The 25,466-nt window shown below is 39.2% G+C and overlaps 2 protein-coding genes, 1 long non-coding RNA gene and 1 pseudogene across 3 annotated transcripts; 3 read left to right on the plus strand and 1 right to left on the minus strand.

Moving 5' to 3' along the window:
- Positions 1 to 647: 647 nt before the first annotated feature.
- On the plus strand, positions 648 to 3,184 carry LOC126620379 (uncharacterized). The gene is made up of 2 exons (XM_050288795.1): positions 648 to 1,603; positions 2,651 to 3,184. Exons 1-2 carry the CDS (start codon positions 890 to 892, stop codon positions 2,810 to 2,812), a joined length of 876 nt encoding a protein of 291 aa, XP_050144752.1. The 5' UTR covers positions 648 to 889; the 3' UTR covers positions 2,813 to 3,184.
- A 2,172-nt stretch (positions 3,185 to 5,356) lies between these two features.
- On the plus strand, positions 5,357 to 16,402 carry LOC126613978 (calcineurin B-like protein 7; annotated as a pseudogene).
- Positions 9,685 to 10,647, minus strand: LOC126620427 (uncharacterized). Its single transcript, XR_007622471.1, has 2 exons — positions 10,541 to 10,647; positions 9,685 to 9,865 (listed from the first exon to the last, which is right to left on the minus strand). It is a non-coding gene; the product is annotated as an uncharacterized LOC126620427 (long non-coding RNA).
- Positions 16,403 to 18,730: 2,328 nt separating the features above from the next.
- LOC126620283 (phosphatidylinositol 4-kinase gamma 4-like) lies at positions 18,731 to 21,674 on the plus strand. Its single transcript, XM_050288788.1, has 3 exons — positions 18,731 to 18,992; positions 19,140 to 20,786; positions 21,003 to 21,674. The coding sequence occupies exons 2-3, from the start codon at positions 19,413 to 19,415 to the stop codon at positions 21,387 to 21,389; spliced, it is 1,761 nt and encodes a 586-aa protein (XP_050144745.1). The 5' UTR covers positions 18,731 to 18,992; positions 19,140 to 19,412; the 3' UTR covers positions 21,390 to 21,674.
- Positions 21,675 to 25,466: the final 3,792 nt, after the last annotated feature.

Raw genomic sequence — 25,466 nt, forward strand, 5'->3', positions numbered from 1 at the left:
CTGGTTGAGCTGATGCGCTGACTCTACTTTTGTGTGACGTAGTACATCAAATATCAAATACAAAATGGTATAATACAAATGATTAAAAAATTTGTTTAAGCATCTAATTACTTGGATTATGATTCTTAATGTACCAATTGTATTCCTGACATACTGACAAAATGGCCTTAGAATTGAGTGAACAAAAGTATTGTGCAAGTTCAAATTCTGGTCCCATTACCCGTTAGTGAGAGTGGACAGGACGTAAGTGCGGGAACTTCCGTGTATCAATTTCCAAAAAAGTCCAAAATAAAAAACTAAGAGAAAAAAGGTAATCAAGACTCTCTCTAGCATATTCCACCTCGTGCAAACTGATTGGGTTGGTGTGCTAGCTCTATTTTAATATGACGTAGTACATTAAATATCATATGCAAAATGTTATAATACAATTGATTAAAAAATTTGTTTAAACATCTAATTACTTGGATTAAGATTTCTAATGTACCGATTGTATTCCCGACGTATTGACAAAATGGCTTTAGAATTGAGTGAACAACAGTATTGTGCAAGTTCAAATTCTGGTCCCATTACCCGTTAGTGAGAGTGGACAGGACGTAAGTGCGAGAACATTCATGTATCAATTTCCCAAAAAGTCCAAAATCATAAACTGAGAGAAAAAGGGTCCTCAGACTCTCTAGCATATTCCTTCCTCATTTGGATGTCCAATGGCAATACCGTAAAATCAACCCATACGCCTTCTTCTCCGCCACAAATTCTCGTCCCATATAAATTCACCATTCCTTCGCTACTCCCAGACTCTGCTTCCACCAGGACCGCCACCTTCTCACACCTTCTCACATCCTCTCTCTCTCTCTCTCTATGAAATGCTGACTGAAACCCAAATCCTCTCATGGACTCAGTTGTAACGAAACACTCACTCACTTCCTTTAATCTCAGCCCCTTTCAATCCACCACCGCCGCAGCAACCTCCTCCTTCTCCTTCTTCAGATTCTCTCACTCCAGAAAACTCAGAACTTCAACGTCCTCAATCTCCTGCTCCCACAGACCACCTTCCAATCCAAAATACCCAAAACCCGGATCGGATTCTCATAATTTCCCCCTAAATCCCCTCTGGGTTTTGGTCCCGGTCCTCCAAAGCATCGGAGTCTTGGCCTCCTCACGAACCCAGAAGTGGGTTTCTTTCCTACAGGCTTACGGAGGGTCAGAGAGTTTCGTGGAAGCAAAAAGCAATGACTTTTTACACAATAGCGGGATTGGGGTGGCGTTGCTGAGCGTGACGACCAATGCCAAGGTGAAAATTAGTCCTTTCGTGGCGCAATTGGCTGCGAATCCGACCTTTGTTTCGGGGCTTTTCGCATGGTTTATGGCGCAGTCAATGAAGGTTTTGCTGAACTTCTTTGTGGAGAGGAAGTGGGATTTCAGAATATTGTATTCCTCCGGAGGTATGCCGTCGTCGCACTCGGCGTTGTGCACGGCATTGACGACGTCTGTGGCGCTCTGTCACGGGGTTGCGGACTCGCTTTTTCCGGTTAGTTTGGGGTTCAGTCTCATTGTTATGTATGATGCTATTGGTGTTCGACGGCATGCTGGTATGCAAGCAGAGGTAAGCAGTAAATTTCCGTTCTTTCAATTTTTGTTCAAGTGTTGTGGATGTAGTTTTTTATTTTTTGCATATATCTGTAATTTATTTGAGATGTTATTGGTTTCAAGAGGTGCTTTTGGTATGATTGATTAGTGTAATATTGCATATTGGTAGGAAGGAGTTATGGAACTTCTAGTGGTCCCAATGGATGAGGTGAGTACAATGAAGTTAATGAAATATAATTACAAATTAGGAGCTAATATTTTACCGAGGATTAAGGGTGACTAGAATCTAGATCATACAGTTGAATGTGATTATCGAGTATGGAGGTTTAAAGTTAATCAATTAAGACGTTGGTGTGGTTGGCCCTTAGTTGGATAGGATCGGGGATGACCGTCGTTTTAGATTATTGGGGTTTTAGAGTTAATGAGGTTGCTGATAGGTAGTTTTGAAGCAATCAATCTATGTGAACAATTCATGAAGCGCAGTGCCAAAGCACAATGCAACATCCTTCCTCTTTTTTGTTTCACGTTCGAGTTACAGTCCTCCTGCAATGTATTCACAAGTTCAGCAAGATTTAATAGTTTCTTCTCTGCCTGGCCCGTTGAGTGTGTAATGTGTGTGAATACCACGCTTTGATCATATGTAAACAACGGAATATGGGCATATTGTGAGAATTTTTCGCAGCTCCCAGTTGAACCTAAAAATTATTTGAAAGCTGAAACAATATAGAAAATTTGAAGTTTTGGGTTTTACTTCCGGCGAAGTTTATGTTGGGGAGTGTATGTAGCTTTAGGTCAGGTCCAATAACTAGGAAACCTTCGTTTTTTTTACTTCTCATGGAACTGAAAGAGAAATTTAAGGCAGTATTAATATCTATAGTATGTATGAATGAGGGGACAATCCTTTGTAATCTCGAGCAATCTCATTTTAGTCTTCTTTGAACCCTTCAATATGTTTTTCGCCTGAGAACCCTGTGTGCATATATGTTGGGCTCTGATAGTTATTTGACTTCCTGCTGCCGTGTTGTATACATTTTCATATATATTTTTATTTCTTTTGACACAGGTCCTTAACATAGTCGTTGAGTACTTGTTCAAAGGGCATCCCATCAGCCAGAAAAAGCTCAAGGAACTCCTTGGCTACACTCCCTCCCAGGTTATTGGTGGAGCTCTCCTCGGCATTTTGGTTGCTTGCGTTTGTTGTCAGGGCAGCTTGGTTGCCTCCTGAACTGACCTTGCAGGTAATTTCAGTCGGATTTTTGTTGACACACAACATTCTGGTGTTGACATGGCCAGATAAGTCATTGTACTTTAATTCTTCATTCAAAACCAGAGAGACATTGGTTCAAAAAGTTGATAGCAATGTTATTTTATCCCTCGCAAAACCGATCCCCGGCCCTCACTGACTATGGACAAATTTGAGAAATGTATTCACAGGGCCGGAAATTTGTTGTAAGATGTTTCAGGATTCCCAAGAAGTTGGCCTGAAATTTGGCTTGAAAGGGGACTGCTGTAACTCTGTAAACAATCTGTGTATGATTCTGTGAATAGTTGACGACCCTGGCCTTGTCTCCATAGAAGAAGCTGCAAGATTATTTCATTTTACCTTTCAACCAACACGGCTGACATTTGTTCATCTTTGCGAAAAATGGATCAAAGTAGTAATTAATCAAGCATTTGATTTTATTTCGTTCGAGCTATAGCTAGACTTGTTTGAGTTAGGTCTTTTTCTTTAACTTACTGCATCTCGAATTTAAGAGCAGTTCCAGTGTGGGAACCCTCCCCCCATGCTATTCACTATTTAATTCATCTAGTAAACAATAATTGCCCTTAATGAACAGTAATTACCTTTTGCATCTCTATCCCTACACTTAAATAGTTTTGGCGATAAGTAAATAAAATAATAGTATTTTTTGCAACTTGCTCACATCACTCACGTCACTTCCTCTTTTTCCACTCATCCTTCTCACTTCTCTCCATTTTTTCTAAAGTTCCTCTCTCTCTCTCTAAGCTGTCGACACTCTCACTCTCTCTAGAGCTCCGAGAGCTCTCACACACTTTCCTCTTCAAAAATTAAACAAATCAAACTCCAAAACCATGAAACCTTAATCTCTGGGACTAAAAGATCCTAGCTATACGGTTGCATGCGTCATCGGACCATCACGGTGTAAACCGTCATTGAAGCTGAGAGCTTCAAGATTTAAAACTCGAACACAGGTGAGGTTCTTTATGAAAATCTTGTTTCATTATGTCTTAATGTTGTTGGGGACAAGATTTGTGGTGTTTTTCCAGTTCGAAACCAAAGGTTTAACCCCCTTCAATTTCTTTGAAAGCTTGCCCAGTTTTTTGTCACCTCCTCGGAGCACACTCCAGCAAGTTTGTGGGTTATGGAGCTCTTGCTCAATTCGGCAAGGCGGTGGTGGTCACGAGGCGAAGGGATTGGGAAGAGTCGTCATCACTGTCGTCCATCCACCATGAGACGACGACGTCGTTCAAGAACCATGAAGGTTTAGAAAGAGAAAAGGAAGTCTCGTCCACCACGTGGTTGACGTTGCCGTCGCCCTGACGTCAATCCACGTCAGACTGCATTTAGGCGCTTGAGCCGGCACGAATCGACATGCCTTCTCAGGCTGTCTTGCCAGCCAACGCTGGGCTTCCTCCCTCAGGCAATCAAGCCCCATTCCGCAGCCTGTCCCTTGAGCATGAGCTCCCGCTGGAGCTGTTCTAAACACTCACCTATCTTCTTATTACAACTCAGAGTGTAACAATAATAGTATTGCTTATCATAAGCATCACGAAAGAGCTCATGAGTGATGGAAGTGTAAATTCTTGGAACATAAGATATCAAATAACTTGAGAGTTGGGTATTATTTATATATAATTTTAAATTTTAAATTAATTTCTGACCGTACGATGTACGATGAACGAACATAATTTATGGATCCTTGGAATCCTCATAAAGAGGATCCGGAGAAGATCCATATCCTTTTTTATCCTTTAGAGAAATGCTAAAGAAATTTTCTCAACATTGGGACTCTCTCCCTTCTTATACTTTTGATACAATATTTTATATTATTAGCATAGAAAGTTAACATAAAACGGTGAAGTGATAGAGATCCTGAAGAGTCCCTTTGTTAGAGTCTCCTTGGCATTTCTCTTTTCTTTATATTTTTATAATGAGGAAGCCGTGATCGACAGGTGTATAACGTTGACCTTCGCATTTAGCTAACATGAGTTTGCTTACTGTTTTCTTAGGTCATCACCAACCGAATGATCCAGAAGGTCAGAGGACAGAAAATAGCCCGAAAACCGTCTCCAACCGAGGGTTAGTAAGAAATATGACTATACACTGTTCATTAAAATATTAATTTGTTAAATGACCAGAGGGCTCTTCAGTTGGAGATGGCTTACAACCTTAGACTGAATCGAACAAGAAACCTATAATTGTTTGTTCGTCTCCATCTTTGTCTCTTAATCCATACGAATTGAAGAACCCTACAGATACTTTCTCCAAGTCAAATTACGAGAAAATAAAAACCAAAGATTGAAATTTAGAAACTCGCAGGAAGAAGGAAAACAAGAAGAAGAGGAAGAAGAGGAAGTTCCATTATTTTAAAGAAAAACTAATGAAAAGACCTTGAAAATTTTGAGTTTTAACGAACAAAATAAATGGTAAAGTGAATAGTACCATGATTGACTTTTTAGTGTAAAAATGTGGTTTTTCGTTAGAATGAACAGTACAAGTGTTTTTCGTTAAAATTCCTTTATTTTAATGGGCACCTCCATCTCAAAGAAAAGGAGAGCAAAAGCCGGCCAAAGTGCCAGTTCGGAATCATCTGGTTTGGACGAGCATCATGCTGTTCTTGCTTCCCAAACCCCATGTGAGAATAATTTAAGAAACGCCTGATAACCATTTTAGTTTTTCATTTTTACTTTCTTTTTTTAAATTGAAAACCAAAATCCAAAAGCGTTTTTTTTTTTTAGTTATAAATTTACGTAATTAAAGTTGGTAACTAAATAAGTTTTCACATTGAAAATATATTGGGTTGATTTTGTTATAATTAAGTTTGATAATCTGATGTTGTACTGATGTTTTGGGAAATGGCAGTTTCTGAGGGTGAGGTGGAGTCCTTGTATGAGCTGTAAAGAAACTGAGCAGTTCTGTAGTTAAAGACGGGCTCATACACAAGGTCTGTCTGTTTCCCTCTTTTTTCTTCAGAATTTGAAGTATTTGTTTACTAATATTTTATTTTACTTTGAATTAATTCTAAAGAATAATTTTGAAAATTGGACTTTTTAAAAAAAAAAAAACTAATGAAAATGATTTCAAAACTTTGAATTTTAACGATAAGGACAAAATAAAGGGTAAAGTGAATAGTACAATGATTGACTTTTTAGTATAAAAATGTGATTTTTCGTTAAAATGAACAGTATTATAATATTTTCTTTAAAATTACCTTTTTTGACTGCTTTTATAATTTGATGCTTATTATGAACAGGAAGAGCTCCAGCTTGCCCTTTTCCAAAATCACAAAAGAGGAACCTCTTTTTAGCGGTAAATATGTGGTCTTAAATTAATTACCATTAATATTGTTTTTTCACTTTCTTAAGATGCATGATTTTATTATTATATTAAATTTATTAATTGAATGGAAATTAGAAGTGAAGCCTTTTGGTAGAAAGATATATCTACTTATATGAAGTGTTACAACTTTTGACTCGTCATGAATAATCGCATACTTTCCAAAGAAGTATCTCACATTCTATAAAATAGGGAAGCCCCTATAATCATTAAGATAACTTTTCATTGTTAACATAATCATACATAGAGTGCACTAAATATTAGAGAGTCTTAGTGAGTCCATATGAGAGAGTTTTCAACACAATCGTGGTTCATAGAGCCTTATGATTTGGAGTGCTACTATTACAAAGACAGAGTCGTTGTATCTTGGGAGATATGTGCCGATCAACCATAAGCACCGTCATGGGACGTAAACTTATCTTAAGGATAAAGTGTCCAACACTTGTCCCGACCATATTTTCTAGGTTTTTCTAATCCATTATATCATATTTATTTAATATTAGTTACTCATGTGCATTTATTATTGTGATATATAATTGCATGAATTATTTCTTGTTTTTCTATGTAATTTATTATAGCAACTAGACCCCAATTTTTCCAACAGTATTTGTTTATACCATACTTATGGCCTCCGTATTTAGATCTCGTATAAATACTCGAGGGACTTAAATGTAATTATATAATAGAGAAATGAGCAAATATATAATAAGTGAGGAGCCCTTATTCTATAAAAGGACTCCTCACCCTCCTCATTAAGAAAGGCCATTTCTTAAGCCTTCTCACCCCTCTCACATCCCCTCATATTCAGAGGTTCTCTTCCTCACCTCTCAGATAAATATAATAATCAATGTGGACGTAGCCCAAACATTGGGGTGAACCACGACACATCTTGTGTTATTTACATTACTTTCAGATTTACGTTGTTCCAAGACCTCCGGTTTTGTGCATCAACATTTGGTGCCGTCTGTGGGAACCGATACGAAAAGTTGTGTTGGTTCTCTCTCATTTTTTCACCTCCACCGTGAATCTGCAAAAACCCAGGAAACCAAATACTCTCTCTCTCTGGAAATCCAAAAAGCAACAAACTTTGTGTGCGAGTGCAACTCGGGTGAGTCAGTGACCGAGTCATGAGGACTTTGTCGAGTCCGAGTTCGAGGGTGGTGGTAGAAAAAAGTGGGTGGGCAGAGAAAATGAATGAACGCGGTGTCATCTTCCTTCCGTGATTAGACCGATCATTTGCCTCTCGTCAAAAACCCAGCACACCAGAAGCTGAGCTGCTAATGCAGCATACGTAAATGTATGAACGCGACGTCATCCTCCTCGCCTCAAAAGCCCATGGGCCCGAGACCAAGCACTCATCCTCCTCATTCTCTGCCAATCAAGGGCTTCGACTTGAACAGCTTTGTTTACGAAGCTAGGGTTTGTTGTAGTATTAACGACAACTACAAGAAACGCAGCTTTGCGCAAGCTTTTAATGACAGCGAGCATGACAAGACTAGTTCTACTACTAGTGCAACGGCCGTGCCTCGAACACCACCTTTGTTGCTTAGGAACAAGCAACCTAACATCAACAGTGAAGAGGAATAGGACGACAACAACCCTAATAAAACAACAACAACACCGCGGCCTCTCCTTCTGCTCTTTCGTCTTCTTCCTCCCATGAAAATGGCGGAGCCATCCACAAACGAAAAAGAAGACCTGTAGGCACACCGGATCCTAATGCAGAAGTGGTGTCTCTGTCCCCCAAGACCCTACTCGATCCGAATGCCAGAAACGAAGACCTCCGTTATGAAGTTCGAAACGATGAGGCCGTGGAGAAGGTCTCACCCGTGTCCCTTATCACTGTGATGGAGTGCCATCCTCGTCTTTCGATCAAGGCACCCAATGGCGAAGATGCCATCAAGTTCTATGTGGCCGTCCTGGGCGCCGTGGAGCTTAAGCATGAAACTGATCTCAAGCGAGAGGCTGACTAGGAGTGTCCGTACATCTACAATGCGAAGCTCAAGCTTGGGTCCTTCACTTTCCTTGTGACTGAGTCGGCCTCGATGGTCGACTCCGGCGACGGTGAAGTTCTAGCTGACGGTGGTTTTAAGCAAGGCGTCATATGGAAATGGAGAGGCTTTCCGCTAAAAAAATCACTTTTTCTCGCCTTTAAGGATGCTGGGGGCTTTGAGGCTTTAGTCACTGGGAAGACAATAGACATGGATCAGATTGATGTGAATGAGAGGATAACTGCTTTGGAGCGGGTCAATCCAACACCACGTCCTACAACCTACCCAGGTCGCCTTTTTTGGAAGGACGATGGAATTTCGAGTGGTTTGGATCTGGAAGCCCAGGTCTTTTTGCTGCCAGATTTTTGTTTGAGAGGCTTCCTTCAACTTTGGCTAGTTTGAGAAAAATGCAGGTGGTCATCAAGGATGGGAATGCAATGATTACGGCAAAATTGAAAGTGTTGAACTCGTGTATGTTTCAGGCAAGTTGGTCGTGTTTGCATCAGAACCTTGGATTGAATGTGCAATTTGTTTAGGTACTACATCACAAGACCAGCCGGTAGATCTGTGTAAACCAAAGTCTGCAACTTTTTCCATCCTTTTTCCTGGAAACTTAGGAAAAGTAGCAATTTTAGCTGTGGACAGCAACGCATGGTTGCTTTCTACTTTGGTGCCAAATTCGGTTTTGACAAGACTGAAAGCGCAGTGAATAGAAACAAAAGCAGAAAGCAAAAAAAAAAAAAAAAAGAGAAAAGAAGACAGAAACAAAAGCAAAAGCAAAGCAAAATGAGAGAAGAGAATAAAATTTGAAAGATTGGGTTTTTTACTGAGCACATGCAGGATAGCAGCACAGAGACAGATACAGAGAGATGTGTGGTGGAAAGGTAAAAGCAGAAAGCAAAAGTAAGGAATAAACACCCTACTAGAATGATGTGATTTACTTTTCTTATTTTTATGATGTATTTTTCCTATCTTTCGGAAACGTCTGTATAAACCCCATCAGAGGATAATAGTAATAAATAAATAAAAACGACAAAGCCCAAAATAAATGGGCTGGAATGTTGTGTAGAGGGCGAAAGCCTATAAGCCTAAAATAGCTTCAACCAGGCGATCAAAAGTACACCCAGTACTCCACAATTATTCGACAACCTGCCGCTATTACCACCAACCAGGTGATCGAAAGTACGCCCAGTACTCCACAATTATTTGGCAACCTGCCGCTATTACCACCAACCAGGTGATCAAAAGTACGCCAGTACTCCAAAATTATTCGGCAACCTGCCGCTATTACTACCAACCAGGTGATCAAAAGTACGCCCAATACTTCAAATTATACATGAGCAATACTCATGTCAATCATACATAAACATTCATGAGCATCACTCATGTCAACATTCATGATGACACGCCCCGATCCCGATATTTCCCGCATACCAGGATAGGCACGTGCTGGCCGACACCCGAGGGTGACGAAAGCCATTTATTGAGTGCAAATGCTGACAACAAGGGATAGATAAGACTTATAAATATAAGAGAATAAAGAATATGTATTTAAGGAACGTGTTCAGAGCACACATCTAATCTAGAACATTAAAAGAATTAATATAAAAATTGAATGAACACAGAAATGGGTCCTACACCGAGAGGACTCGAAGATACCGATGCGGAAGTGCCTGGATGCCGGGATTGTATGCCTCGATCCTAAATCCTGAAGAGGGCGCAAAACAAACATGAGTGGACCAATTTGATATAAATATAACAAAACAGTTATCAACGTACTAACCCCCAAGTTTATGAAAACAAATATATAATGATGAACATAGGTTTTCCGAAACCTAGCATGATGTGCAGTATCTCAAATCATAACTCATATATAATAATCACTAGTGAATTGTCCGATAACCCCCAGGCCCCATGCCGGCTCCCCGTCTCTGAGCAGACAGTCAGAGGAAAATACACTTCAGGCCCCATGTCGGCTCCCCGTCCCTGTGCTAAATAGCCAGAGGAAACACATTCCAGGCCCTATGCCAACACCAAACCGTCGCCCGGGACGGACCGGAATCTATCCCTACGTCCCGTAGCAGAAAGGACCACTAGGTAAGTACAAAACCATTGAACATATATATTGAAAAACAACTTCATAGTATAAAGTCATCCATCATCTATACTATAAAGAGGTGTTCGAAACATGTTCTAAATATCATATCGTCATCCATCAGATATTCTATAAGAACACGGGTTATAGGAAAAATAGTAATAATTTAAAGTAGCCTCAATAAGCATGTTATCTCACAAAACGTTTCATAAAACGTAATCATCAAATCATGCTTTTTATGTATGCATTTCTACTATAAAACATGCATTTTAGAAGGGGTCCACTCACAGTACTTAGTTGCCAAAAGCTGCGCCACTAGCGAAGACGGAAACGTCACAATAATTGCCCCTAAGCACATAAATGGTACAATAAATAAAACTATATAATAGAAATTGAATTTGGGAAAACGGACATTGGAAACGAATTCAGAACGTCGAATTACCCTAAGAAGGGTCTTGGACGAAAACCCAAAAAGTCAACCCTAAAGTCAACGTTGACCGGGGTCAACGGTCAAATTAGGTCTAACGGGTTTTAGGTTTGAAATCCAGATTAGGGTTTAGGTTAAATAGGATTATGATCTATTGGGTTTTGGAATTCTAAGGTTTTGGGTTAAAATGGTTTAGGGTTAGGAAAGGGGTTTGGGTTTAAGCCCAAACACATACATATACTATAAACATACACACACACACTACACAAGGCCCTAAGGCCTCCTAACAGAAATCAGGGCTTTAAGCCCTTGGTTGAAAACCGGCCCAAGGCCAACCAAAACTAGGGCCCGAGCCCTTTGGGTTTTAAAAACATATAACTAAAAATAAAAACTGAATGGGTTAGGGTACTGGGCTAAGGCAACACGGGCCTAAGGCTCGAGAGAGAGGGAAAGGCCGGATGGCCTGGGTTTGTAGAAGGAGAAGGCCGGAATTTCGGCCGGAAAACCACCCAACTTTAAATGGCCATAACTTTGTCAATACTCAACGAAATCAAGCAAGACAAAAAGGAAAGTTGTAGTACTCGACGAGACGAAGAGATTGATACCTTACACACCGGCCAACTCGCTGTGGTTTGGCCGGAAATGGCCTCGAAAGGGGCGGTGCTCGCCGGAGCTTACTCCGTGCCGTCGAATTCGTTGCGAGCCTCTCTTCGATGGTGACTCGGTCCTAGTGAGTCCAGGGGAAGAGAGAGATGCGAAAGGTTGAGGGAGAGAGAGACGGGAGAGCTGAGAAGGAGAGAGCTACGGGAGGGAGAAACGAAGAAGAAGAAGAGAGAGATCAGAAAACATAAAAAAAATAAACAAGGTGGGCCCCACGGGCTCACCAATTAAGGCTTTAAAACAATTTTAAAATATAAAAGAGGGTTGGGGTGTTTCACATGAGCATCACTCATGTCAATCAGCTTCAAAAGCTTCATTTACAGAGCTACAGCTTCAAAAGCTTCATTTACAAAAGCTCTAACTTCAAAAGCTTCATTTACAGAGCTACAGCTTCAAAAGCTTCATTCACAAAAGCTCTAGCTTCAAAAGCTTCATTTACAGAGCTCCATCTTCAAAAACTTCATTTACAGAGTTCCAGCTTCAAAGCTTCACTTGCAAAGCTTCACCTACAAAGCTTCAATACAGGGTATACAAATACCGCCTCCGAACAAATCGCTACTTCGGCCCATACATGGATTCAATTTGAAGTTTCCAGCCAACAGATTCTATTGACCGAAGACTTGGGGGACTACATTATACACCATATATTGGGCCTCAACTGGGCCTCATAAAAAATACTTGGGGGACTCTGACCTAGTTTGGGAGTGAGGTGCTTAAAAAAAAAGCACCCATGAAAAAAAGCTGTGAGGGTTTTAGGTGTTTGGTAAACTGAAAAAAAAGGGCTTATTTTGGAAGCTGCTGTGAGAATAAGCTGAAATCAAAGGAAAAAGCTGAAGCTGCTATTTGCAGCTTTGGAAAACTGGCTTTTTTTCAAAGCACACGGAGCTACAGTGCTTCTTTAATGAAAAGACCCATTATTAGACTGCTTTTTTTTTTCCAAAAGCACTTTTACAAAAAAGTTTACCAAACACTCTGCTGATTTATTTCACAGCCGCTTATTCTCACAGCACAGCCGCTTATTCTCACAGCAGTTTTTTTTCAAAGCACAGCAATACCAAACCAGCCCTCTAGCTCATCACTTATGTATTGAGGAGCAAGTCCTTATTCTATAAAAGAGACTCCCTCACTTTCATTAGAGAGCACCCATTATTCATGTACTAAGGAGCGAACCCTTATTTTATAAAAAGGACTCCCTCACCTTCATTAGAGATCAACGCTGCGAGGATCGCTCCTAACCCATCACTTATGTATTGGGGAGCGATCCCTTATTCTATAAAAGGGACTCTTTCACCACCATTAGAGAGCATCGCCGCCTACTGAGCAACCGCTTCGCCGCGAGCATCAACTCTAGCCCATCATTTATGTATTGAGGAGCGAGCCCTTATTTTATAAAAGGGATTCCCTCACCTTCAACGCCACAAGCCGAGCCAACCAAGGTAACATAAGCCACAAGCCGAGCAGCCTCGCAACATGTGATAGTTGAGCATCATTCACTTTGAGCACCGCCTCATATCAAGTATCAGTTCAAGACGATATCTAGTTACTTCGGTCCATGTCCACACATGGACTGAATTTCAAGTCTGACTTTGGGGACTATTGTTTATACCATACTTAGGGCCTCCGTATTTAGATCTCGTATAAATACTCAGGGGACTTAAATGTAATTATGTAATAGAGGAAGGGGCAAATATGTAATAAGTGAGGAGCCCTTATTCTATAAAAGGACTCCTCACCCTCCTCATTAAGAGAGGCCATTTCTTAAGCCTTCTCACCCCTCTCACATCCCCTCTCATATTCAAAGGTTCTCTCCCCCACCTCTCAGATAAATACAATAATCAGTGTGGACGTAGGCCAAACATTGGGGTGAACCACGATACATCTTGTGTTATTTACATTACTTTCAGATTCACGGTTAGATTTACGTTGTTCCAAGACCTCCGTTTTTGTGCATCAACAGTATTCATTTAAAAAAAATGCATGATTTTGATTTTTCATGTACTAATGTATACTATAGTGTTTGCATTAGGATTCTAATTCCTAAAATATCTGTGTTCTGCCATGCTTTGTAGCTATTTTGATATTTTTGATGTCGACGACAATGGCCGTATCGAGTTTGCAGAATTTGTTCAAATATTGAGCGTTTTCCACCCAAAAACTCCTGACGCAGTCAAAAGTACATGTAAGAACTCGACTCGTGATGCATTCGCCAATTCCCATGTGTTTGAAAATTTTCAGTTTTCAATTGGCAGTAGCATTAGCATGTCTTAACTCAAATGTGTAGGCACTAAAATTGATACATACATTGACATGGCAGATGCTTTTAAGTTATATGATCTGAGGCGCACTGGTTACATCGAGCACGAAGAGGTAAGTCCAGTCGACGTTTCTTGTTTTTCCATCTTGGTTTCTCCTTTAGCTAAAAGTCCTTGAGGTTTAAGTTCTTGTTTGCTCCTTCATGAATCATGATTTTGCTTCAAATGATACAATTTTTAAAACAGTTGAAGGTGATGGTGCTGGCGCTTTTAGACGAGTCTGATCTGGTTCTTTCAGATGATATTGTCGAAATGATTGTGGACAAGGTAAGGATTTTGACTCCGTTTATCTTTGATAATTGCACTTCCCCAGTTTGTGATCTCGATGATTGTAACTTTCTTGTATGTGTCAGACATTCAAGGATGCAGATGGAAAAGCGGATGGTAGAATTGACGAGGAAGAGTGGAAGGAATACGTAGCACAAAACCCTTCTTTGCTGAAAAACATGACTCTTCCATACTTAAATGTACGTCCTAAAACCTAAACCTGCGTTCTGCCAACTTTAGTTAGTGTTTTGTAAATCGCTGAACAAGTATCGCATATTTTAGGTCATCCTCGTTATCTCTTGGACCACAAGCATGTGTCTGATATGCCGATTCATTGTTGTTCTAGTTTTCGTAGAAGTTTTGGTTTTGCTTGGCTTTTTAACAACGTCCGTATGTCTACGTACTCTCTGCAGGGACATAACTCTAGCATTTCCCAGCTTTGTGCTGAACAATAAAGCAGAAAGATCTAAACCATGACCTAAAATAGACAAGAAACCAGAAAGGTTGCTCCCTGCAGGAAATATAGAGAATTTGCAGAAGCATGCTTGGAGTGTGGAAAAAATTGGCTTTGTGCTGAACATATCTGTTAGCCTACAAGTCATGGCTTGAATGGAAGACTATTCCGAGTCCGCTTCGTATACGAACACAAAAACTGTATAATGCAACTATGAATCTCATGGAGAGTTCGATCCAGCTTAGGATGAACGGTAGCGGCATGCTTAACACCATGGATATGGGAGCTTCTAATTGCTCTGTTCAGTCTGCCTTAATTGTTGAAGTTCAATTATTTGTAAGGTCATACTAGGATGTTTTCAAATGGAAAGCATTACGAATAATGCAAACACAATTTTTGTGCGTTGGAAATGTGTCCAAGATGGCAAAACCTCGGGTTTAACAAAGGCACACAGCCATTTCTATATCTCTCTCATCACGTGATTATGTGTACAGAGATATGCATCACTATAAATAATTAAGTTTAAAGGTAAATATACCAATTCGAGAATGCTTATAATAGAATTAGGAAGGTTATTACAAAGTCTTGAGACCACATGTTGAGATGGAAACAAGGACGGAACGGAAACAACTAAATTTTGGATCTAATTAGGAGTATTTCCTCTTTTTTCTTTTATCTCTCTTCATAGACTTTTTAAAAGGGAAGCAAAGCCAGTGTCTTGCTTCGTGTAAGCCCAACCTACCAAAATTGCTCCAATACGACTCAACTAGCCTTAATTGCCAAGTCCAAAAGGGTAATTATACCATTTTTTTTGTTTGGAAAAAAAAGTTTTATTCAAACACCAATAAATAGTAGAAATTTTAAAACAAAAAGTTATCCTAAACTCAAACGTGATTATTAGGAATAAAAGTTGCGTCTTAAAAAGACATGTTCCTAAATAAGTTATCATGAGACGAAACAAAACAAAGGTCTTAGGTTCGATTCATGCTAAAGGTGAATTTAAGCTAAATTATTACTAGCCTATTATGAGACTAAGTCCACCCTCTCTCATTTAGTGTAGATAATATCGTTTGTTCACAAACAAAACAAAATATATACAATGCAATCCAAAACAACAACACAAATAGACCGACATTGTACCCTAAAAATATGGACCTCAATAAAAAGTCTTGTTGAAGCATATCACATGGAATAAAACTTCAGAATTCGAAAAAAAAAAAGAGCGCTACATATACAATAATTAGAGAATCAAAACTACTCTATCATCTTTAAAACTTTCGGAAAAAAAAAAATATTTTCTGAATAATTGCAAGCCATGCTGTTGGCCTCTGCAAACCAGCGGGCTGATCAGACATTCAAGGATGCAGATGGAAAAGCGGATGGTAGAATTGACGAGGAAGAGTGGAAGGAATACGTAGCACAAAACCCTTCTTTGCTGAAAAACATGACTCTTCCATACTTAATGTACGTCCTAAAACCTAAACCTGCGTTCTGCAAACTTTAGTTAGTGTTTTGTAAATCGCTGAACAAGTATCGCATATTTTAGGTCATCCTCGTTATCTCTTGGACCACAAGCATGTGTCTGATATGCCGGTTCATTGGTGTTCTAGTTTTCGTAGAAGTTTTGGTTTTGCTTGGCTTTTTAACGTCGGTATGTCTACGTACTCTCTGCAGGGACATAACTCTAGCATTTCCCAGCTTTGTGCTGAACAATAAAGCAGAAAGATCTAAACCATGACCTAAAATAGACAAGAAACCAGAAAGGTTGCTCCCTGCAGGAAATATAGAGAATTTGCAGAAGCATGCTTGGAGTATGGGAATTGGCTTTGTGCTGAACATATCTGTTAGCCTACAAGTCATGGCTTGAATGGAAGACTATTCCGAGTCCGGCTTGTATACGAACACAATAACTGTATAATGCAACTACGAATCTCATGGAGAGTTCGATCCAGCTTAGGATGAACGCTGGCGGCATGCTTAACACCATGGATATGGGAGCTTCTAATTGCTCTGTTCAGTCTGCCTTAATTGTTGAAGTTCACTTATTTGTAAGGTCATACTAGGTTGTTCTCAAATGGAAAGCATTGCGAATAATGCAAACACAATTTTTGTGTGTTGGAAATGTGTCCAAGATGGCAAAACCTCGGTTTTAACAAAGGCACACAGCCCTTTTTATATCTCTCTCGTCACGTGATTAGGTGTAAAGAGATATGCACCACTATAGATAATTAAGTTTAAAGGTAAAGATACCGATCGAGAATGCTTAAAATAGAATCAAAAAGGTTATTACAAAGTCTTGAGACACATGTTGAGATGGAAACAAGGACGGAACGGAAACAACTAAATTTTGGATCTAATTAGGAGTATTTCCTCTTTTTTCTTATATCTCTCTTCACATAGACTTTTTAAAAGGCAAGCGAAGCGAGTGTCTTAGTTGCTTCGTGTAAGCCCAACCTTCCAAAATTGGTCCAATACGACTCAACTAGCCTTAATTGCCAAGTCCAAAAGGGTAATTACACCATTTTTTTTGTTTGGAAAAAATGTTTTATTCAAACACCAATAAAGAGTAGAAATTTTAAAAGAGTAAATTGTACAAATGGTCCCTCAACTTTAATCAAATTGGAGCAATGGTCCCTCAACTAAAAATCCATTACCTTTGGTCCCTCAACTTATCAAAACGTGCAGCTATGGTCCCTCAACTAAAAATCCATTACCATTGGTCCCTGAACTTTAATTCAAGTGGAGAAATGGTCCTTTAACTTTAACCCACTTGTAGCAATGGTCCTTCCAATATAACTCGTTTTGACAAATTTTTTGACATAGTTGACAAAAAGAACCATAATTATACACTTTGATGAGTTAATGAACCCTAATTATATAAATGGTCATTCCAACATAGCTTATTTTGACAAAATTTTGACAAAATTGATAAAAAGGACTATAGCTACACATTTTGATAAGTTGAGGGACCAATGGTAATGGATTTTTAGTTGAGGGACCATTGCTCCAATTTGATTAAAGTTGAGGGACCATTTGTACAATTTACTCATTTTAAAATAAAAAGTTATCTTAAACTCAAACTTAATTATTAGGAACAAAATTTGCGTCTTAAAAAGACATGTTCCTAAATAAGTTGTCATGAGACAAAACAAAACAAAGGTCTTAGGTTCGATTCATGTTAAAGGCGAATTTAAGTCAAATTATTACTAACCTATTGTGAGGCTAGGCCCACCTCCTCCCCTTTAGTATAGATAACATCGCTTATTCACAAAAGAAAAAATACATATAAAACAAAATATATACAATGCAATCCAAAACAACAACACAAATAGATTAACATTGTACCCTAACACTATGCTTGGATAAAGAAATTTAAGATTACTAAAGAATTTTAAAATGACGGAAATTGAAATGAAGGGATTTTATTTTCTAAAATTTGTGAATTTTGTTGTTTGGTTAACTTAAAAGAACAATAGAATTGAAAACGGAATTTGTTAATTTTAAACTCCCAATCATAGAAATTGAGAAATGACACCTATTTACATGAAATTTAAACTTGGAAATTGGAGACCCCAAATTTCAAGTTTTTTTTTTCCACACGGAAATTCTAAATTTTTATGTTATTAATCTAAACAAGGAAATTTGTGCATGTCAATTTATAAATTCTGACATTTATCCAACTTTCAAGTTTATTTCCCTCATCCAAACATAGTGTAAAAATATAGACCTCGATAAAAAGTCTTGTTGAAGTATATCACATGGAATAAAACTTCAGAATTCGAAAAAAAAAAAAAATGAGCGCTACATATACAATAATTAGAGAATCAAAACTACTCTATCATCTTTAAAACTTTCGGAAAAAAAATATATTTTCTCGATAATTGCAAGCCATGCTGTTGGCCTCTGCAAACCAGCGGGCTGATTAGCCATCTAATTTTTTATACTTTAAATTTGATTCTCGTGAAATACGAATTTGAATTATATTATTGTTATCTCAGTATGATGTTAAATTCACTAATTTCTCTTATTATAGATAATATCGCTTGTTAAAATAAAATTATATTCTAATATTTCTGTTACAATTTGGCATTAGAGCAACTTTGTTTTTCAAATTTCAAAATGTGGTAATGGGACCCGGACTTTCTTTCATTCAACGAAAAAAGAGTAATCTTTTTGTTTGGTCGAAAAGGTTAGTTCCCTTTTTTTGCCCAGTCATTTCTAATAATTCCAAACAAAATAATCACTGATTAATCAGCAATTATCCACGTGGCTTTCCCTAATTGGGCAAGCCACGCAGCTTGAAAGGGCGTTTAACTTTTCCCACCGTCTTTCTCCTTAACTTGGTCAGCACTGCAACTGTCCGTCGTGTTGCTTCCGCGAACATTCCCACGGCAATTTAATTAATTAATTAAAAATATAAATTACTTATTCGTCGTCAAAATCCAACACCTCGCCCCTACCTCTCCACTTCCTCACATCTCAGCGTCTGCACGCGTCTTCCTTCCGCTTTCTCTCTCCCATTTGCCCCCCAAATTACATACCCATAAGAAGCTACACGACAAATCGCAATCGAGCTGAATTCTCTTCAGTCACTCCCTTCTTTCCGGTTCTTCCTTCTCGGTAAGAATCGTGATCGATCTTTGTTATTGATTTGCCCCTGTAACTTTTTATTGGTAATTTGTTGGGTCCAATTTGTAGGATTTTGTTTTGCCGATTGGTTTGTGGGTTTTTGGATTTTTACTTGGGTTTTGTAATTTCGGTTTGCAGGTGATGGATTTATAGGGGTTGGATCTGTGCGTACTTTTTCCCCTTTCGTTTGGAGGGGAGGAGGGTATTCAAGTTTGTTCCTTTTGTTGTATAGTTTGTGAAAATTGAATCTAGGGTTTGTTTGATCATCTGGGTATTAATCGGGTGGTCAATTTAGGGTTAGATATGGCTGCATTCTTGTAAATATGTGTATAGTTTTCCTAGGGTTTGAAAGTTCTGCATTGATTTGAAGAGCTTTTTGACTTTCTTGGAAAATTTCAAATTAAGAGCATAATGTCGTCCGCCGGTATTGCTGCTCTTACTCCGGCTCACAGTGAGCCCGGGTTTCCCCAACCGTGTATGTCTTTGGATGAATCGATATTGATATATCTCTCGGTGTCTGGGTCAACTACTCCCATGAGTGTTTTGGGATCGGACTCTATTGAATCAGTGAAGCTTAGGATACAAACCTATAAAGGGTTTGTTGCTAAGAAGCAAAAATTAGTTTGTGGAGGTAGAGAACTGGCTAGGAGCAATTCCATACTCCGGGAATACGGGGTAACGGATGGGAATATTCTACATTTGGTCCTTAGGCTTTCTGACCTTAAAGAGATCAATGTCCGAACGACTTGCGGGAAAGAGTTTACCTTCCATGTGGAACGTGGTAAAGATGTTGGATATGTGAAACAAAAGATTGCAAAGAAGAGTAAAGAATTTGTTGATCTAGAAAGACAAGAAGTTGTGTGTGATGGGAAACTACTTGAAGATCAGAGACTTATTGATGACTTATGTAAACATAATGATGCTGTCTTACATCTGTTGGTTCGGAAGTCTGCAAAAGTTAGGGCCAAACCAGTTGAGAAGAACTTTGAATTGTCAGTTGTGGCATCACAATTGGATGATGGGAAAAATTATGAAGTTGGTGGAGATAATGTGAAGCGACAATATGATGCTGGTCAGCATGACTTTAAGAGATGTTATGAAGTTGTGCCGAGTAAACCTCCTGACAGGGGCTTTTTGTTGGAGCCTGTCATTGTTAACCGCAAGATTGAATTACCTTCCCAGATTTGGGACATGGTTGCTGACACGTCTAACGGACTAGCTAGTGGGAGTTATCCAATTAGGTCTATGGAGGGTACGGGAGGAGCGTATTTTATGCCTGACTCTTCAGGTCAAAAGTATGTATCTGTTTTTAAGCCAATTGATGAGGAGCCTATGGCTCAAAACAATCCGAGGGGGCTGCCATTGTCATTGGATGGTGAAGGATTGAAAAAGGGAACAAGAGTTGGAGAAGGAGCACTTAGGGAAGTGGCTGCTTACCTCTTGGATCATCCAATGGGTGGGCATCGCATGCTGTTTGGTAATGCAAAGGGCTTTGCTGGGGTCCCCCCAACATTTATTGTCAAGTGCTTTCATAAAGTGTTCAACCATCCTGGGGATGCAACTGTTAAGGTCGGGTCCTTGCAGAAGTTCATGGAGAATAGTGGAAGTTGTGAAGACATGGGCCCTGCAGCTTTCCCAACTGAGGAAGTGCATAAGATTTCTGTTTTGGATATCAGATTGGCAAATGCGGACAGGCATGCTGGAAACATTTTGCTGGGCAAAGAGGGTGAAGATGGCCGGACTGTGCTGATTCCAATTGATCATGGGTACTGCTTACCTGAAACGGTAAGTACATTCACTTAAACTTTTATTAACTGGCAGTGATTTGTCTTTGTTGTCATTTTGTTATTGTTTTTGGCGTTTCTTTTCTCGTTTTCCTGAAATTTATCTTCATCATATAGTCAGCAGCTCATTGCCATGACATTATTTAGGAGATTTATTTTCATTTTTGTTTTCTGATATTGTAATACTAATTTCATGTGTATTGTCTTGTTCCTGCAGTTTGAAGACATTACATTTGACTGGTTGTATTGGCCACAAGCACGCAAGCCTTATGCTGACGAGGTCATTGATTACATCAAATCACTGGATGCAGAAGAAGATATTGCCCTTTTGAAGTTCCATGGATGGGACATGCCCCACAAATGTGCTCGCACACTTCGCATTTCAACCATGCTGTTGAAGAAAGGGGCAGAGAGACAGTTCACTCCCTTTGCCATAGGAAACATAATGTGCAGAAAAACCTTGAACAAGGAATCCGTCATTGAGGAGATAGTGCAAGAAGCAGAGGATTCTGTGCTCTCTGATTCAAGTGAAGATGCTTTTCTTGAGGCCGTGTCCCAAATTATGGACCGTCGCCTTGATGAGATTGCAAGATCACCTTCGTAAAGGGATGCTGAATCATGTGGAGAACATAGGTACATAAAGTGTAGATGACCATGTGATTAGCGTACATATGTTTGTATGGCAAGAGGACTAGCCCTCCTTTTGCCCATACACCTTCAATTTCGTATCCGTTTTTTCATTATAGACCCGCAGTTTCTTTCGTATTCGTGCTTTTCCTTACGGACCAAAATCCAGTTTCGGTTGACTTGTAGTGAAGTTCGTGGTTCATTTCGTGACAATTTCTAATCCATTTGCAATAGCACTGAAGTTTGTTTTGAAGACAGAAAATTTCATTTGTTAGGTTTGGGATGCTTTTTTTGTTCTGGATACTGCATATTCCAAAAAGAGGAAATTGTAGAAATAGTCCCTCAACTTTAACTCAATTGGAGCAATGGTCCCTCAACTTTATTTCCATGACTATTGGTCCCTCAACTCGTCAAAATATGTAGCTATGGTCCTTTTTCTTAACACCATCAATAACTCAGTTAAATTCAGTCATGTGCGTGGCACATGACACTGACTATAAGGGTAATTTAGGAAACAAATTATTTCCCAGATAAAAGCATCCTCATGACCAGGTTGCATTCGATGCCCATCCCCAGGTTGAATTCAATATTCATCCCTAGGTTGAAGTTGATACCCATAGCTGTCTGCAATATTACCCAGTCTTAATCATGATAATTGATGTTAACTTATGACAACATGGTAGAAGGTAGTGGACAATTGGTAAAAAAATGATCGTTGTCGTTGGACTCAAAAAGCTGTGTGTACCGTATACAAACTTAAGAACTGCAGGTTCTGCATATTCGACAAGAAGGTTGTTTCACGTCAACTTTGCATACCTAGAAAGACTTGGGTTGCATATATTTATAGCCAATATACATATTACATCATCTATTCCAGGCCTCCATGGTCTATCCACATCAAAAAACAAGCATCAACATCATCTATTTCAAAACCACCATGGTCTTCACATCCTCCATCAAAAAACAAGTGGTAACATCAACTAATCGAGGCCTCCTTGGTCCATAAACATCAAAAAACAAGCAGCAATATTATCTATTTCAAAGCCTGCATGGTCTTGCTTGGTTCCCCATCCCTTTGTATCCACCCCTTCTCACCTAAATCAAAGAATTGATTCAGTAAATCAAATCCAATTGGCATATAATGTATGAGAAAATAATCAAAGATAAACTTACAGGTTGTTTTCCCTTTCCTTGTTGCCCTGCTTGAGAACTGACATGTTGCTTTTTCTTTCCTTGAGAGTTAATTGGAGCTCGTGTTTCGGTGTTCCCTTGAGACATTTGTGTCCCTGAAGTTTGAGAGTTTGCTTGGGCATTTTGAGTTGTTGCTTGAGTGTTTACTTGTTGAGTCTCCTGCATTAACCCAAGAATGAATTAAACTGCAATTCACTTGCTAGTTTGGTTTTTTAGGATTTACTAAAGCATAAATATGTACCTGATTCTTATTTGTTGCATTCGTGTGTTGTGATTTTCCACATCCTACTTTATTGTGCCCCAACTTTCCGCATTTACCGCAAGCTATCTCTACAAACCATTTTCTAAGTCTCTGAGGTTGCGGTGTGTCATTGTGCTCACCCAATAAATTAGTTGGTGGTGGAGGATAGTGTGCTTGTGGCTCAACTTCACCTACAGACACAATTCTCTTTCTTTTTGGCCTGCCAGGTTGCTTCTTGCATGTTGGAGGTTTCAATGGAGTTAAATCTGTCCTATCCCACAAGTCCATTCCAGGAACGGGGTGGATCATAGGATCATAGGAGTTCAAGTAAGCTTCCTTCTTGTAACAGTCATGGACATAGGTGTAAACACTCTCATCTCTAGCGAATATACAAGCAATTGCATGTGAGCATGGGATCCCACATAAATCCCATCTCCTACATGAGCAAGTAGACTCCTTCAACTTCACTACAAACTGTCTACCGCTTAAGTGTTGTACTAGGTACTCCTTCTCACCAGCCATCTTAGGAATACAATAAGTACTTTCCACTTTGCTTTTCTCAATTATCTTGAAAATCCTTGGACCAACTGGATGCTTCCAATTCCTCCCAGCAGCTCTCCTATTGGCCATCTTAAGTATGATATACATGTTGATGTTATCTAGAAGTCCTAAGATAGGCTTATTCCTTGCCACAACAATAGCAGAATTAAAACTCTCACATAAGTTGTTAAGTAGAACATCACACTTATAGTGAGTATTAAAGCGAGATCTACTCCAATTATTAGCAGGCCTATCATTAAGCCATTCCCATGCTTTTTCATGTAGATTTTTCATCTTTTCCATCTCTTCCTTCCACCACGGTATTGTTGTTGCCCTTGCTGCTGCCCATAAAATATTTTTCATTTCCAACCCTTGAAAACCAGAAGCTTTGAAGTTTTGATGTAAGTGCCTAACACACATCCTGTGCTCAGCAGTTGGGAGCAATTTTTTTATTGCTGATTCCAAACCCTTTTGCTTGTCACTTACAAAAGCCCATGCTAGGCCATTCTCAATTTTCAAATCAGCAATCAAAAGCTCCAAAAACCAAACCCAAGTGCTTTTGTTTTCTATCTCAACAATTGCATAAGCTATTGAGAATAGACCATTGTTGCCGTCAATCCCAACAGCCGTTAAAATCTGTCCAGAATGAGGGCCTTTAATAAAACAACCGTCAACTCCTATGACAGGCCTACAACCTTCCAAAAAGCCTTGTTTGCACCCTGCCAAACACACATAAATCCTTTGAAAAAGAATATCATCACCGTCCATTTGAGTCTTCACCTTGATTGTGCTACCTTCGTTGGCCTTCTTAAGCTCTTCCACATAGTCCCATAATCGTGCATATTGCTCCACATAACTACCTTCAATCACTTCTCTAGCAAGCCTTTTAGCTCTGAAAACTTGGTTTCTAGTAACCACCAAGTTGAACTCTCTTCTAACCTCAGCCATGATGTCATCGACATCCCAATTTGGGTTTGTTCTAAGTCTGTCTATATAGTGCTCTGAAAGCCACCTTGAATCTGCATATAAAACTTTGTCTACCCTCCCACATTGGTGCTCTAACTGCAGGGTTTTTATAACAAAGGTATCAGACCTTGGATTCTTCCTCGCGGCTAAAATCACAAATGGGCAAGTTTCTGACCCTTCACATATAGCCCTCAGCCTCGTCTTGTCATTTTTTTTGAATCTAATAGCTCTACCAGTCCTCATAGAATGATGCTCCATAGCCTCCTTAGCTTCTTTTTTGTTGGCAAACATCATGCCAATTCTAAATTGAGGATTTTTAAGGTCCACTTGCCTTTTCCATGTTTTAAATTTCGGCTTTCGTTTCTTCCTCTTCTTATTTAACTCAATTTCTTCAATATTATCTTCACCTTCATCAAGGCTGTCAAAATCCTCAGAGTTTGCTTCATCCGATGATATATTTCCAGTATGTTCAAAAAGCGGCTCTGCCTCAAAATTCTCTAGCCCTTCTTCAACATTTATCTCATACAATTTATCATCATCTTCACTGTACTCGTACTCACTATCAACAAAGTCGTCATCATTTTCTTCATTTTGCTCACCTTTGTCAGTCTCAGTTTCTTGATTAATACCAATCTCGCCAAAACCATCCAAGTTAAACTCATCATCATCCAAGGTAGGCCACTCCAAAAAAAATTGACTACCAAACTCCTTGCTTGCATCAGGACCCACATAGAAGATCTCAACAAACCTATTTGGTGGTATTTTACCAATAAGGGTGACAATTGTACTGTCAGCCACAATCTCTTCAAATGTCCCTGGCACCCTGTAGTGTATTTGAACTTTCCCTGAGAAAAGATCATTCTCATCATAACCTACATACTTCCCAATTTTTCTAAACTCTAACAATGACAGATAATCAGCTGTCACATGGTCCAAATAGCACACTTGGCCACCAATATAAGCACCATCCATCAAGTAACCACCATGATTCAGTGCAAGAGTACACTTTTCAGGGTTAGCTGCACAAAAAAAAATATAAAAAAAAAAAAAAAAGGTCGTACCCAGTGCACAAGGCTCCCGCTTTACGCAGGGTCTGGGAGAGGTGAATGTCGGCTA

Source organism: Malus sylvestris, chromosome 1 (genome assembly GCF_916048215.2).
Source record: "Malus sylvestris chromosome 1, drMalSylv7.2, whole genome shotgun sequence".
Taxonomy (NCBI): Eukaryota; Viridiplantae; Streptophyta; class Magnoliopsida; order Rosales; family Rosaceae; genus Malus; species Malus sylvestris.